A 16148-nucleotide genomic window follows, 5' to 3' on the forward strand; every position below is an offset into this window, starting at 1 on the left:
AGCTAGAAGCACAAGAATTTCGTACACCCGCAATAACATCTGCTAATCACATGTATGCGACCAATAAAATGTGATTTGATTCGAGATGATCCAATCGCTGATAACTTTCTTTTGTACAACACACCTCGTTTTGACTTCACAACAAATGACTTCAACGATGGCAGTCTCAGACTGAAGTACACTATATATACAGAAGTATGTGGACACCCCTTCAAATTAGTGGATTCTGCTTTTTCAGCCACACCCATTGCTGACAGGTATAAAAATCAAACACAGTCATGCAATCTCCATAGACAAACATTGGCAGTAGAATGGCCTTACTGAAGAGCGGCCTTACTGAAGAGCTCAGTGACTTTCAATATGGTACGTCATAGGATACCACATTTCCAACAAGTCAGTTTGTCAAATTTCCGCCCTGCTAGAGCTTAGTTGACCAGGGGATTTTGTGTGAGTTTGTGTGGCAAGACCACTGTTATAGTAAAGTGGAAGCATCTAGAAGGAACTACGGCTCAGTGGTAGGCCACACAAACTCACAGACCGGGACCACAGAGTGCTGAAGCACAGAGCGTAAAGATCTACCGAGTTCCAAACTGCCTGTGGAAGCAACGTCAGCACAAGAAGTGTTTGTCAGGAGCTTCATGAAATGGCTTTCCATGGCCGAGCGAGCAGCCGGAGAGGTGTAAAGCTCACCTCCACTGGACTCTGGAGCAGTGGAAACGCGTTCTCTGGTGTGACAAATCACGCTTCACCATCTAGCAGTCCGACGGACAAATCTTGGTTCGGCAGATGGCAGGAGAAAGCTACCTGCCCGAATGCATAGTGCCAACTGTTAAGTTTGGTGGAGGAGAAATAATAGTCTGGGGCTGTTATTCATGGTTCGAGCTCGGCCCCTTGGTTCCAGTGAAAGGAAATCTTAACGCTACAGCAATGACATTCTAGACGATTCTTTGCTTTAACTTTGTGGCCCTTTCCAATGCCAACGTGCACAAAGCGAGGTCCATACAAATGTTTTTGTCGAGATCTGTGTGGAAGAACTTGACTGGCCTGTACAGAGCCCTGACCTTAACTCCATTGAACACCTTTGGGATGAATTGGAACGCCGACTGCGAACCAGGCCTAATCGCCAACATCATAGCCCGACCTCACTTACGCTCGTGGCTGAATGGAATCAAGACCCGGCAGCAATGTTCCAACATCTAGTGGAAAGTATTCTCAGAAGAGTGGAGGATGTTATAGCAGCAAGGGGGGGACAAACTCCATATTAATACCCATAATTTTGGAAAGACGACCAGGTGTCCACATACTTTTGGTCATGTAGTGTAGTGTAGGTATCAAACAGAGCAGTGGAAGGATTCAGTTTGAGTCATCAGGCAAGCCACACACCGCAAGTCTGGTTGCACAGGGAAGTGTGTGAGTATATAGCAGCTGGATTAGTATAATCATCACTATGAATGTTCTGCTTATCTCACACCCTAGTGATGACAAATCAGTCAAGTACGCATTGTACATTTCACAAGACTATTGTCAATTAGCTATATTAAATTGGCAATTAGTAGGCTATTGGGCGTTTTGATGTCATCTGATAATAGTGACATAGCTCTTTCCTATCAGTCTATGGATTGAATGGGACTGCAATCTATGACCCCACTAGGAAGGTTAAACATACCACCACACCAGGGGAGGTTGGTGGGAGGAGCTATATGAGGACAGGCTCAGTGTAATGGCTAGAATGGAATTAATAGAATGGTGTCAAATGGGGTTTCCATACATTTGATACCGTTCCATTAATTCCATTCCAGCCATTACAATGAGCCTGTCTTCCTATACATCCCCCCACCAACCTCTACTGCACCGCACCATTTTAGAGGGGGGCATTGCATCTAGTCAGCCACATGTACCCTTTAAAAGGGCATTGTGTTTGGAGTTTTTACACAATAGATAGATAGGTAAAGTAGTGGCTGTTTAAGATTTAAAATGTCACCCGTGGTGTCTCACTCACCCATGACAGTCAGCAGCATCTTCCTGCTGCGGATGCCTGGGGCCTTCTTCACCTTGCACTGGTAGGTCCCAGTGTCGCTAGACTTCAGACCCGTCAAGTTGATGGAGGCGTCACCATTCTTCGGGTCGGCTGAGTTGAAGTGGGCTCGCCCCTTCACTGCAGGGTAGTAGTCCTCATAGGCCCTGTCCCCAGAGTATAGGATCACCTGGAGAGAGAGACATGGGAAGGAGGGAGGGAGAGAGAGACATGGGAAGGAGGGGGGGAGAGAGAGACATGGGAAGGAGGTGGGGAGAGAGAGAAAGAGGGGGGGAGAGAGAGACATGGGAAAGAGGGGGGGAGAGAGAGACATGGGAAGGAGGGGGGGAGAGAGAGACATGGGAAGGAGGGGGGGGAGAGAGAGACATGGGAAGGAGGGGGGGAGAGAGAGACATGGGAAGGAGGTGGGGAGAGAGAGAAAGAGGGGGGGAGAGAGACACATGGGAAGGAGGGGGGGAGAGAGAGACATGGGAAGGAGGGGGGGGGGAGAGAGACATGGGAAGGAGGGGGGGGAGAGAGAGACATGGGAAGGAGGGGGGGAGAGAGAGACATGGGAAGGAGGGGGGGAGAGAGAGACATGGGAAGGTGGGGGGGAGAGAGAGACATGGGAAGGAGGGGGGGAGAGAGAGACATGGGAAGGAGGGGGGGAGAGAGAGACATGGGAAGGAGGGGGGAGAGAGAGACATGGGAAGGAGGGGGGAGAGAGAGACATGGGAAGGAGGGGGGGGAGAGAGAGACATGGGAAGGAGGGGGGGAGAGAGAGACATGGGAAGGAGGGGGGGAGAGAGAGACATGGGAAGGAGGGGGGAGAGAGAGAGACATGGGAAGGAGGGGGGGAGAGAGAGACATGGGAAGGAGGGGGGGAGAGAGAGACATGGGAAGGAGGGGGGAGAGAGAGACATGGGAAGGAGGGGGGAGAGAGAGACATGGGAAGGAGGGGGGAGAGAGAGACATGGGAAGGAGGGGGGGAGAGAGAGACATGGGAAGGAGGGGGGGAGAGAGAGACATGGGAAGGAGGGGGGGAGAGAGAGACATGGGAAGGAGGGGGGGAGAGAGACATGGGAAGGAGGGGGGGAGAGAGAGACATGGGAAGGAGGGGGGGGAGAGAGAGACATGGGAAGGAGGGGGGGAGAGAGAGACATGGGAAGGAGGGGGGAGAGAGAGACATGGGAAGGAGGGGGGAGAGAGAGACATGGGAAGGAGGGGGGAGAGAGAGACATGGGAAGGAGGGGGGGAGAGAGAGACATGGGAAGGAGGGGGGGAGAGAGAGACATGGGAAGGAGGGGGGAGAGAGAGACATGGGAAGGAGGGGGGAGAGAGAGACATGGGAAGGAGGGGGGAGAGAGACATGGGAAGGAGGGGGGAGAGAGACATGGGAAGGAGGGGGGGAGAGAGACATGGGAAGGAGGGGGAGAGAGACATGGGAAGGAGGGGGGAGAGAGAGACATGGGAAGGAGGGGGGGAGAGAGAGACATGGGAAGGAGGGGGAGAGAGAGACATGGGAAGGAGGGGGGGAGAGAGAGACATGGGAAGGAGGGGGGGAGAGAGAGACATGGGAAGGAGGGGGGGAGAGAGAGACATGGGAAGGAGGGGGGGAGAGAGAGACATGGGAAGGAGGGGGGGAGAGAGAGACATGGGAAGGAGGGGGGGAGAGAGAGACATGGGAAGGAGGGGGGGAGAGAGAGACATGGGAAGGAGGGGGGGAGAGAGAGACATGGGAAGGAGGGGGGAGAGAGAGACATGGGAAGGAGGGGGGAGAGAGAGACATGGGAAGGAGGGGGGAGAGAGAGACATGGGAAGGAGGGGGGGAGAGAGAGACATGGGAAGGAGGGGGGGAGAGAGAGACATGGGAAGGAGGGGGGAGAGAGAGACATGGGAAGGAGGGGGGAGAGAGACATGGGAAGGAGGGGGGAGAGAGACATGGGAAGGAGGGGGGAGAGAGACATGGGAAGGAGGGGGGGAGAGAGACATGGGAAGGAGGGGGAGAGAGACATGGGAAGGAGGGGGGGAGAGAGAGACATGGGAAGGAGGGGGAGAGAGAGACATGGGAAGGAGGGGGAGAGAGAGACATGGGAAGGAGGGGGGGAGAGAGAGACATGGGAAGGAGGGGGGGAGAGAGAGACATGGGAAGGAGGGGGGGAGAGAGAGACATGGGAAGGAGGGGGGGAGAGAGAGACATGGGAAGGAGGGGGGGAGAGAGAGACATGGGAAGGAGGGGGGGAGAGAGAGACATGGGAAGGAGGGGGGGAGAGAGAGACATGGGAAGGAGGGGGGGAGAGAGAGACATGGGAAGGAGGGGGGGAGAGAGAGACATGGGAAGGAGGGGGGAGAGAGAGACATGGGAAGGAGGGGGGAGAGAGAGACATGGGAAGGAGGGGGGAGAGAGAGACATGGGAAGGAGGGGGGGAGAGAGAGACATGGGAAGGAGGGGGGAGAGAGAGACATGGGAAGGAGGGGGGAGAGAGAGACATGGGAAGGAGGGGGGAGAGAGAGACATGGGAAGGAGGGGGGAGAGAGACATGGGAAGGAGGGGGGGAGAGAGAGACATGGGAAGGAGGGGGGGAGAGAGACATGGGAAGGAGGGGGGGAGAGAGACATGGGAAGGAGGGGGAGAGAGACATGGGAAGGAGGGGGGAGAGAGAGACATGGGAAGGAGGGGGGGAGAGACACATGGGAAGGAGGGGGGGAGAGAGACATGAGAAGGAGGGGAGAGAGACATGAGAAGGAGGGGAGAGAGACATGGGAAAGAGGGGAGAGAGACATGGGAAAGAGGGGAGAGAGACATGGGAAGGAGGGGAGAGAGACATGGGAAAGAAGGGGGGAGAGACATGGGATAGAAGGGGGGAGAAACGTGGGAAAGAAGGAGGGAGGGAGGGAGAGAAAGAGAGAGATGGGGAGGAGGGAGGGAGGGAGAGAGAGAGATGGGAAGGAGGGAGGGAGGGAGATAGATGGGAAGGAGGGAGAGAGATGGGAAGGAGGGAGGGAGGGAGAGAGATGGGAAGGAGGGAGGGAGGGAGAGAGATGGGAAGGAGGGAGGGAGGGAGAGAGATGGGAAGGAGGGAGGGAGGGAGAGAGATGGGAAGGAGGGAGGGAGGGAGAGAGATGGGAAGGAGGGAGGGAGGGAGAGAGATGGGAAGGAGGGAGGGAGGGAGAAAGATGGGAAGGAGGGAGGGAGGGAGAAAGATGGGAAGGAGGGAGGGAGAGAGATGGGAGGGAGGGAGGGAGAGAGATGGGAAGGAGGGAGGGAGAGAGATGGGAAGGAGGGAGGGAGAGAGATGGGAAGGAGGGAGGGAGGGAGATGGGAAGGAGGGAGGGAGGGAGAAATAAATCAAGGAAGAGAAAGAGAATTAGTGAGGCAGCTACATGTACAAGAAATCAAGCCTGGAAAAATAATCCAAGCTGTTATTACGAGACTGCAAACGGGCACCCTGTCTTTGTTCACTAAAACAACCGATACTGAGGGAGAGTGAGTCAGTTTGTAACATTCTTATCTCACTAACAACCTGCATTGCCTGGCTCTGGCTTGTTTTTGCCCTTTCATTTCCATGCTGCTGAGCTGTGGTATGGCATGGAACAAACAAAGCCCTACTGTGGAGTCAAATCAACACCTGCTGTGTCAACACAGACCAAGAGAGAGCTCTGCCCTGGGCTCAGCAACAGCCCCCAGCGCTACCTTCCTGCACCTCCCCTACTGTCTGTCTCTCCCCCTTCCCTCCAACACAGAGCGACGAGGAGAAGGCAGGAGATGGAGTCAAGGTGGAGCCAACGGACAACTAGCCGCACAGGAGAAGCACAGAGGCAGAGTAAACAAGGATTGGGAGGGAGGGCCCTACTAAAAATGAAAGGATTCCAATTGTAATTCTCTCACACTGCAGGCAGACAACAGGCACATCATTCTCCATTTTCCATGGAGATGGTCAGATACAGGAGCTCATGGTGTGTGCCGTGATCCTAATCATACACACGTACTGACAACCCAGGCTGGAGAAGAGAAGAAAAAGATAGACAAACAGAACAGAGGGCAGTGAAAGAAGAGAAAAACAGAGAACCAGATGGACTGCGAGTTGTCTAGCAGCTCGGCTGGGGATCCTTGTGTAGAGCTCATGACTGCCAAGCCAAGGCTGTGTAGCTAGAATACATTAGCCACTAAACCTGTAATGCAGAACACCTGGATCCCAGGAGAGACACGGAGACCTCTAACACTGGGATCAGAGCATCAGCAGTAAAAACAAGATGGAAAGGTGGAGGGGAGGAAATTAAATTGCCCAAGGCACTGAGGTAGAGACAGGCAACAAAGCACTCAGTCTCACACTGACACACACACACACACACACACACACACACACACACACACACACACACACACAGCATGTAGGGCTGGGCAATATATTTCATTGATTAGATTCATTAGAATGTAATGTTTTAGTACAATGTTCCAAATGACTATCGAAAGAAAATACGATTTTGTTTTTATGAGTGCTCTGTCTTTTTGGTCTCTTCCCCTTCGCTCCTTTTGCGCTGTGTGCACCTTGCCAATCACACAGACACCAAGCCTCTCACCCTACCGCTCACAACAACAAAGACGAAAGATCACTTCTTCCTCTTTGGCAAGCAGTTTCAACTCTCCTTCTGCATTTCAGGTTTGGCCCAATAAAATAAAAAATAATAATAATAAATAAAATAAAAATGGTCATATGGACACCGAAACTCTTAGAGACCTTATTTTACTGTACTAGATGAAAACGTACCCTTTCTAACGATACCGTTTTTAAGTTTCATCTCCCAACAGAGCAGACCCTACTGAAACGACCCTACTAAAACGACCCTACTAAAACGACCCTACTAAAACGACCCTACTAAAACGACCCTACTAAAACGACCCTACTAAAACGACCCTACTAAAACGACCCTACTAAAACTACCCTACTGAAACTACCCTACTAAAACGACCCTACTAAAACGACCCTACTGAAACGACCCTACTAAAACGACCCTACTAAAACTACCCTACTGAAACTACCCTACTGAAACGACCCTACTAAAACGACCCTACTGAAACGACCCTACTAAAACGACCCTACTAAAACGACCCAACCAGAACGACCCAACCAAAACGACCCAACCAAAACGAGAGTAGGGTAACTGAGGAAATCGTCTATTTACGGACAGATAAAAGCAACGTTTGGTAAGATTTAGATATGTGAATACTGGCTATCCTTAAGACAAACTCATTTTAAAGAGAAATAAGTGGGCAGAATATTTCGTGGTTATTCAATATAAACAGAAGTGTTTTGCCCCACTGTCTGAAAAACACCCTCTAAGGGGAAAAATGCCCCCTGAAGATTAGTGTGTTAAAATACATTTATGCATGCCAATTTGGCATTTTAATTTAATTGACTCTTAAAAGCTAGTCTAGGTATCTTATTTTAATAAATCAAATATCGGAACAAAATGACATTGCACATCTCACTATTAGTGCTGAGCGATTTTCTGACATTGGTTCAATTATTTGAATTCATTTTGTTCAGTTTTTCCTGTGAGCTCGATGTACAGTTTGTCAAGATAAATCAGATGAAGCCGGAACAGTGTGATGTGGGAGTTGACATGGGAAGGAGGGGTGAGAGTTGTAGTTTCCTACAGGCCAATACTCTACATAGTTTAGCACAGAAAATGTGGTAATTAACTACATTGACCATAGCCCATTGTGCACCTGCATAAACTTGTCCGGTCTGTGCGGAGCAGACACGGAGACTGAGAGAATAGAAGCCGCAATCGAGGAGGATAGAAAGCAGTTGCTTCGCAAGCCTGAAAATAGCTGATACTTGATTGATAGTTGGTATTCATAAAGGTATGCCTTATTTACTTTGAAGAACTACTAAAATAGTGATTTTGTCAGACAGCAGCTCTATACAGATGAGATGACTTGAAAGTTAAATAAAATACTTTTATTAAAGTAATGTGAATAAATGATGGTCAATAAGTGATAAGCAGTAATGGACAGTCACTACCATCATGGGACTTTAATTAAATGTTTTATTCAGTGTTCCAGCATTCAACTCACATAATGCATTTAATGTTTTTTTGAAACAGAAAACTGTGATAATTTTTTTAAGATAATTGAACTGAAACCCCAAGAGAATGAACAAAAAAACAAACGTTTGTCATACGCGGCATTGCGGTACCACGTAGGCCTACCGCTAGCAGCATTTTAGCCATAGAAGTATGTGCTAGCTGTTCAGTCTCTGTTTTACAAATGTGCAATGAGCATAAAAATCCACATTCATAAGAAATTGGCAACTTGTTCTCATTCTGAGAAATAAGTACAATTTCTATTCAGGTAGGTCACATGAACAATATCTTAACAAGGTGAACAAGCTGTTGTTCAAACAGTTGGAGACGGACTGGAGGGTGTATTCATAACAGTTCAACTGTTCTACCTTGTTAGCAAGCAAATAGATCCAAGTTGGCTAGACCTTAAATATAAAGATTAGCGGGCTACTCACCAGCATGTGGACTTGAGCTTGTTAATGTTCTATAACGCTGCTACAAGAAGTTAGTCATTGCATGTAAGAATGTGTCTCAATAAAACAATCCTAGAAAAACTCCAAGAGGGCCATCATGCTGGAAATCGAAGGGCAGACATGAGGGAAAACCAGACCAAAACAAGGACACTTTCATTCCCGAGTGCTGATTCAGAACAGGTTGACCAGTATTACAGTATCCATATGGTGAGGTCAGATAAAGTCTCTGTGGACAACTTTATTTTGCACTTGTAATGGACACGTAGTCACCTTACATAGTAATAAACTATTAAAGAAAATACCTCTAGTATACTGGCAAAAGCTGTGGCAGCATCAGGAATAAGACAAATGTTAGGTTATTTACATGGGGCCATTTAAAGACGATGTCATCATCATGTGTGAGGGGAGGGGCGTCACCTGTGTACATTCAATTCCCCTGTCGGTCTTACTCCGGCAACAGTGTTGTTGTGTCTTTGGTAAAGACAGGCTTTTCTCCTGACTCAGCCATGCCTCTATAGTCTGTTTCAGAAAAGTACCTCCACTCCAAATGTATTCTCAAGGTTAAACCTGAACCACTACACTTGGACTTTCTTTAGTAAACAAAGCTCTAGTGCTTTCAAGGACACAACGTTTATCAGCCCACCAGGAATTTGAAGCAGCTATATGGTGTTCTATTCTCCCAACTCCTCTCAAGACTAAAGCACTATAGGCAACTACCATTCATGAATTTGTATCATGATTGTAGTCACCCTGCTTCCTGTAGTGTATTCCTGCGATGAGAGCCAAATGCTAATGAACTATAACAGTAGGCATGTAAGAAGTGCATTAGCTATGCTTCACTGGCTCCATAAAGCCTGTAGGACAATGCTATACCAACAGACCACGATTCCCAAGCCTCTAAATAGAGAATCTGATGTAAGCAGTGGATTGTTTTTTGCTACTTTATGAACACAAAAATGTCAGTTTGTCTGTGCAGTAACGACGCTAATAGTAATTTGTCATAGGGGGCGTTCCGTTGAGGAAACTCCCAATGAGGACTGATGTTATTAGAGGTCTGTCTGTCCTGATACTGTCAGTCGTCCTTATAGTATTACTAGGTCAACAGTGAGTATAACCCTCTCTATGTGAAGGGTCTCAGATGGTTGGGTCATCCTCCTCCTGGTCATCCTAAGCCCTCTCATCGAGAACTCATCAGTTATGAACCTCTAGAGCTCTCTGGGGAACAGTTAAGTGCCACCCTCCTCCTTCCCTCTTCTCCAGTCTTCCTTTTCACACTCCTCTCCCAAGTCACCATCTCAACCACTCCCTCTACTCCATCCCCTTCTCTCCTTTCGTCAGCTATCCCATCCTCTTCTCCGTTCTCCCTCTCCTCTACTAGAAGAGTAGATCAGTACTGCACATCCAGTAGTCCAGCGTAGCCCTGGTCTACCAGCACTAATCCAATTGGGCATGGTCACATACACTAAGCCAGCCCTGCAGCCAGTGGACTTATTAACAGGCCACTAATTGCTAATAATACACATGACATCACCCCATCAGGGCACAAGGAGGCTGTGTGTGTATGCACCGAGTGCCGTTCTGATTGGTCAATTAATATCTACCCCCTCAGAGGGAGAGAGAAACTTGGTCATTGTGAATGAAGGAATGGTCTGGTGAGATTGTGGCGGGAGACCACAATATGATGTCTACAGCTGAATGTAGCCTAGCTAGAGAGGAGGGAGACTACAACATGATGTCTACAGCTGAATGTAGCCTAGCTAGAGAGGAGGGAGACTACAACATGACGTCTAAAGTTGAATGTAGCCTAGCTAGAGAGGAGGGAGACTACAACATGATGTCTACAGCTGAGAGGGGGAGGGCGACCACAATGAGAAAATCAACCACACAGGATTCTACAGTTACATGTATATCCACATGAGCACGCCAAACATGGGATAACAATGATGGCTCTATTATAATAATTTTTTTTTTTTTTTCATCTGCCACTTCCACCAATTAATTATTGGTGGTTCCCATTCTAAATCAATGAAGTAGGTCAAAAACAAAAACAGGGGTCTCTTGAGGCACTGCTCCCCAGTCTAGCATAGACAATAGAGGGAGAGGAGAGAGCAGGGCAGGGGCTGGAGCCTTGGCTGGGCTGGGTGGACTGAAGTGGGAGGCAGGGATGGAGGGAGAGAGGAATGGGGTGAGGAACAGCTAATGAAGGGCTCCTCCTGACCCACTTCTAGCCCTGGCCAAAAACTGAGGCCCTGGGGGACAAAGAGAGAGAGTGCGTCGAGGATGTCGTCCCCATAGTGACTGTACGTACATACCCCAACCAGAAACCATGGATTACAGTCAACATTCGCATTGAGCTGAAGGGATGAGCTGCCGCTTTCAAGGAGCGGGACTATAAGGCGGAAGCTTATAAGAAATCCCACTATGCCCTCTGATGAACCATCAAACAGGCAAAGCGTCAATACAGCACTAAGATCAAATCGTACTACACCGACTCCGACACTCGTCGGATGTGGCAAGGAATGCAAACTATTACAGACTACAAGGAGAAGCACAGCCGAGAGCTGCCCAGTGACATGAGCCTACCAGACGAGCTAAATAACTTCTATGCTCGCTTCGAGGCAAGTAACACGGAAACATGCCTGAAGGCATCAGCTGATCCGGACGACTGTGTGATCACACTCTCCGCAGCCGATGTAAGTAAGGCCGCTGGGCCAGAAGGATTACCAGGACGTGTACTCCGAGCATGCGCTGACCAACTGACAAGTGTCTTCACTGACATTTTCAACCTCTCCCTGTCTGAGTCTGTAATACCAACATGTTTCAAGCAGACCACCATAGTCCCTGTGCCCAAGAACACTAAGGTAGCCTGTCTAAATGACGACCGACCCGTAAGACTCACGTCTGTAGTCATGAAACGCTTTGTAAGGCCGGTCATGGCTCACATCAACACTATTATCCCAGAAACCCTAGACCAGAGTTTGACCGATTAATCGGCATGGCGCTGTTTATGACTTCAAGCCTATCAACGACCGAGATAAGTTGGCAATACTATGGTGCCTATAAGAACATCCAAAAGTCAAAGGTATTTAAATACAAACGGTAGAGAGAGAAATAGTCCTATATTAACTACAACTTAAAACTTCTTAACTGGGAATATTGAAAACTCATGTTAAAAGGAACCACCAGCTTTCATATGGTCTCATGTTCTGAGCAAGGAACTTAAAAATGGTAGCTTTTTTACATGGCACATATTGCACTTTTACTTTCTTCTCCAACATTGTTTTCGCATTATTTAAACCAAATTTTATACGTTTTATTATTTATTTGAGACTAAATTGATTTTACTTATGTATTATATTAAGTTCAAATAAAAGTGTTCATTCAGTATTGTTGTAATTGTCATTATTACATATATAAAATATATATATAAAAAATAAACAAAATAAATACATTTAAAAAAAACGGCCGATTAAGCGGTATCAGCGATGAAAAATCATAATCGGTCGACGTCTACCCTAGACCCACTCCAATTTGCATTCCACACCAACAGATCATGCAATCTATATTACACTCCACACTGCCCTTTTCACACCTGGAATGCTATTCATTGACTACAGTTCAGAGTTCAACATCATAGTGCCCTCAAAGCTCCTCATGAAGCTAAGGACCCTGAGACTAAACACTTCCCTCTGCAACTGGATCCCGGACCTCCTGACTGCCGCCCCCATGTGGTAAGGGTAGGTAACAACACATCCACCACACTGATCCTCAACACGGGGGCCCGTCAGGGGTGGGTGCTCAGTCCCCTCTTGTACTCACTGTTCACTCATGACTGCATGGCCAGGCACGACTAACACCATCATTAAATTTGCCAATGACACAACAGTGGAAGGCCGATCACTGACAAAAATGAGACAGCCAATAGGAAGGAGGTCAGAAACCTGGCCATGTGGTGCCAGAACAACAACCTCTCCCTCAACGTAATCAAGACAAAGGAGATGATTGTGGACTACAGGAAAAGGAGGACCGAGCACGCCCCCATTCTCATCGACGGGGCTGTAGTGAAGTAGGTTGAGAGCTTCAAGTTCCTTGTTGTCCACATCACCAACAAACTAACATGGTCCAAACACACCAAAACAGTCGTGAAGAAGGCATGACAAAACCTATTCCCCCTCAGGAGACTGAAAAGATTTGTTATGGGTGCTAAGATCCTCAAAAGGTTCAACAGCTGCACCAGAGAGCAGCCTGACGTGTTGCATCACTGCCTGGTATGGCAACTGCTTGGCCTCCGACCACAAGGCACAACAGTGGGTAGTGCGTACGGCCCAGCACATCACCGGGGCCAAGCTTCCTGCCATCCAGGACCTCTAAATTTTGCAAAAACTCCAGCCACCCAAGTCATAGACTGTTCTCTCTGCTACCGCACGGCAGGCAATACCGGAGCGCCAAGTCTAGGTCCAAGAGGCTTCTAAACAGCTTCTACCCTCAAGACACCGTTGCCGCTTGTTATAGACCCCCTTCAGCCCCCAGCTGTGCCCTGGACACCATATGTGAATTGATCGCCCCCCCATCTATCTTCAGAGTTCGTACTGTAAGGTGACCTAAACTGGGACATGCTTAACACCCCAGCCATCCTACAATCTAAACTAGATGCCCTCAAACTCACACATATTATCAAGGAACCTACCAGGTACAACCTTAAATCCGTAACCATGGGCACCCTCTTAGATATCACCCTGACCAACTAGCCCTCTAAATACACCTCTGCAGTCTTCAACCAGGATCTCAGCGATCACTGCCTCATTGCCTGCGTGCGAAATGGGTCCGCAGTCAAATGACCACCCCTCATCACTGACAAACACTCGCTAACACACTTCAGTGAACAGGCCTTTCTAATCGACCTGACCCGGGTATCCTGGAAGGATACTGACCTCATCCCGTCAGTAGAGGATGCCTGGTTGTTCTACAAAAGTGCTTCTTAAATAAGCATTCAAAAAAATTTAGAACTAAGAACAGATATAGCCCTTGGTTCACCCCAGACTTGACTGTCCTTGACCAGCACAAAAACATCCTGTGGCGTTGCATTAGCATCGAATAGCCCCCGCGATATGCAACTTTTCAGGGAAGTCAGGAACCAATATACTCAGTCAGTTAGGAAAGCTAAGGCTAGCTTTATGAAACAGACATTTGCTTCCTGTAGCACTAATTCCCAAACGTTTTGGGACACTAAAGACCATGGAGAATAAGAGCACCTCCTCCCACCTGCCAACTGCACTGAGGATGGGAAACACTGTCACCACCAATAAATCTACGATAATCGATTATTTCAATAAGCATTTTTCTATGGCTGGCCATGCTTTCCACCTGGCTACCTCTACCCCGGCCAACATCTCAGCACCCCCTGCGGCAACTTGCCCAAGCCCCCCTGCTTCTCCTTCACCCAAATCCAGACAGCTGATGTTCTATAAGAGCTGCAAAATCTGGATCCCTACAAATCAGCTGGGCTAGACAATCTGGACCCTCTGTTTGTAAAATTATCCACCAAAATTTATGCAACCCCTATTACTAGCCTGTTCAACCTATCTTTTGTATCGTTTGAGATCCCCAAAGACTGGAAAGCTGCTGCGGTCATCCCCCTCTTCAAAGGGGGAGTCACTCTAGACCCAAACTGTTACAGACCTATATCCATCCAGCCCTGCCTTTCTAAAATCTTTGAAAGCCAAGGTAACAAACAGATCACCGACCATTTAGAACCCCAAAGAACCTTCTCCACTATGCAATCTTCCGAGCTGGTCATGGGTGCACCTCAGCCATGCTCAAGGTCTTAAACGATATCATAACCGCTATCGATAAAATACATTACTGTGCAGCCGTCTTCATCGACCTGGCCAAGGCTTTCGACTCTGTCAATCACCGCATTCTTTTATTTTTGCATTTTCCAATTAAGAACATTCAAAACAAAAGTGAAAAGATATTAGATAACGATAGGACAAAGTGACAGTAACAGATGAGCTTTACAAAAAAAATATATGTATAATTACATATACAAACATACAATAAAAAAATAAATAATAATGAGACATTATTATACTATTATCATTGGGTTTACTTGAAAGCTACCTACACAAATAGCTAGCTAGAACAAAGTGTTAAGATATTCATTTAAAAAGATTAAAAGCAATACAAATAAGTTATCCAGTACCTGCCGTAGGCTACATATTATACATTACGTGTGAAACATTATGTGAGGATTATATAGAGATTCAATCAATGTGATGTGGGGGGAGATTCTCCATGAAGTCCAATCACCGCATTCTTATCGGCAGACTCAATAGCCTTGGCTTCTCAAATGACTGCCCCGCCTGGTTCACCAACTACTTCTCAGATAGAGTTCAGTGTGTCAAATCGGAGGACCTGTTGTCCGGACCTCTGGCAGTCTCTATTACAGGTCGAATGATTCAGATTTTTCAACGCCGATACCGATTATTGGAGGACCAAAAAAAGCCGATACCGATTAATTGATTTATTTGTAATAATGACAACTACAACAACACTGAATTAACACTTTTATTTTAACTTAATATAATACATAAGTAAAAATCTATTTAGTCTTAAATAAATAATGAAATGTGTAAAATTTGGTTGAAATAAAAGTTTAAGTTCCTTGCTCAGAACATACATATGAACAACATATGAAAGCTGGTGGTTCCTTTTAACATGAGTCTTCTATATTCCCAGGTAAGAAGTTTTAGGTTGTAGTTATTATAGGAATTATCGGACTATTTATTTCTATACCATTTGTATGTCAAAAGTTGGAGACTTTTATCTCCCTCACCAACTTCAAACATCTGCTATCTGAGCAGCTAACCGATCGCTGCAGCTGTACATAGTCTATTGGTAAATAGCCCACCCATTTTCACCTACCTCATTCCCATACTGTTTTTATTTATTTACTTTTCTGCTCTTTTGCACACCAATATCTCTACCTGTACATGACCATCTGATCATTTATCACTCCAGTGTTAATCTGCAAAATTGTAATTATTCGCCTACCTCCTCATGCCTTTTGCACACATTGTATATAGACTCCCCCCTTTTTTTTCTACTGTGTTATTGACTTGTTAATTGTTTACTCCATGTGTAACTCTGTGTTGTCTGTTCACACTGCTATGCTTTATCTTGGCCAGGTCGCAGTTGCAAATGAGAACTTGTTCTCAACTAGCCTACCTGGTTAAATAAAGGTGAAATAAAATAAATAAAAACCTTTGACTATTGGATGTTCTTATAGGCACTTTAGTATTGCCAGTGTAACAGTATAGCTTCCGTCGCTCTCCTCGCCCCTACCTGGGCTCGAACCAGGGACACATCAACAAGCCACCCTCGAAGCATCATTACCCATTGCTCCACAAAAGCCGTGGCCCTTGCAGAGCAAGGGGAACAACTACTTCAAGGTCTCAGAGCGTGTGACGTCACCGATTGAAACACTATTAGCACGCACCCCGCTAACTAGCTAGCCATTTCACATTGGTTACACCAGCCTAATCTCAGGAGTTGATAGGCTTGAAGTCATAAACAGCTCAATGCTTGAAGCA

At 47.2% G+C, this 16148-nt stretch overlaps 1 protein-coding gene across 2 annotated transcripts in view; it reads right to left on the reverse strand.

Moving 5' to 3' along the window:
• LOC110533652 (coxsackievirus and adenovirus receptor homolog) overlaps positions 1-16148 on the reverse strand; it is a 106212-nt gene that overhangs the window by 26825 nt on the left and 63239 nt on the right. For both annotated transcript variants that reach the window (XR_005053618.1, XM_036990073.1), the window contains exon 3: positions 2000-2204. Coding sequence is in view for 1 of the 2 variants with exons in the window: in XM_036990073.1 (XP_036845968.1) it covers positions 2000-2204 (205 nt within the window). In the remaining variant the exon portion in view is untranslated. The remainder of the gene's footprint in view (positions 1-1999; positions 2205-16148) is intronic.

Source organism: Oncorhynchus mykiss, chromosome 10 (assembly GCF_013265735.2).
Source record: "Oncorhynchus mykiss isolate Arlee chromosome 10, USDA_OmykA_1.1, whole genome shotgun sequence".
Taxonomy (NCBI): Eukaryota; Metazoa; Chordata; class Actinopteri; order Salmoniformes; family Salmonidae; genus Oncorhynchus; species Oncorhynchus mykiss.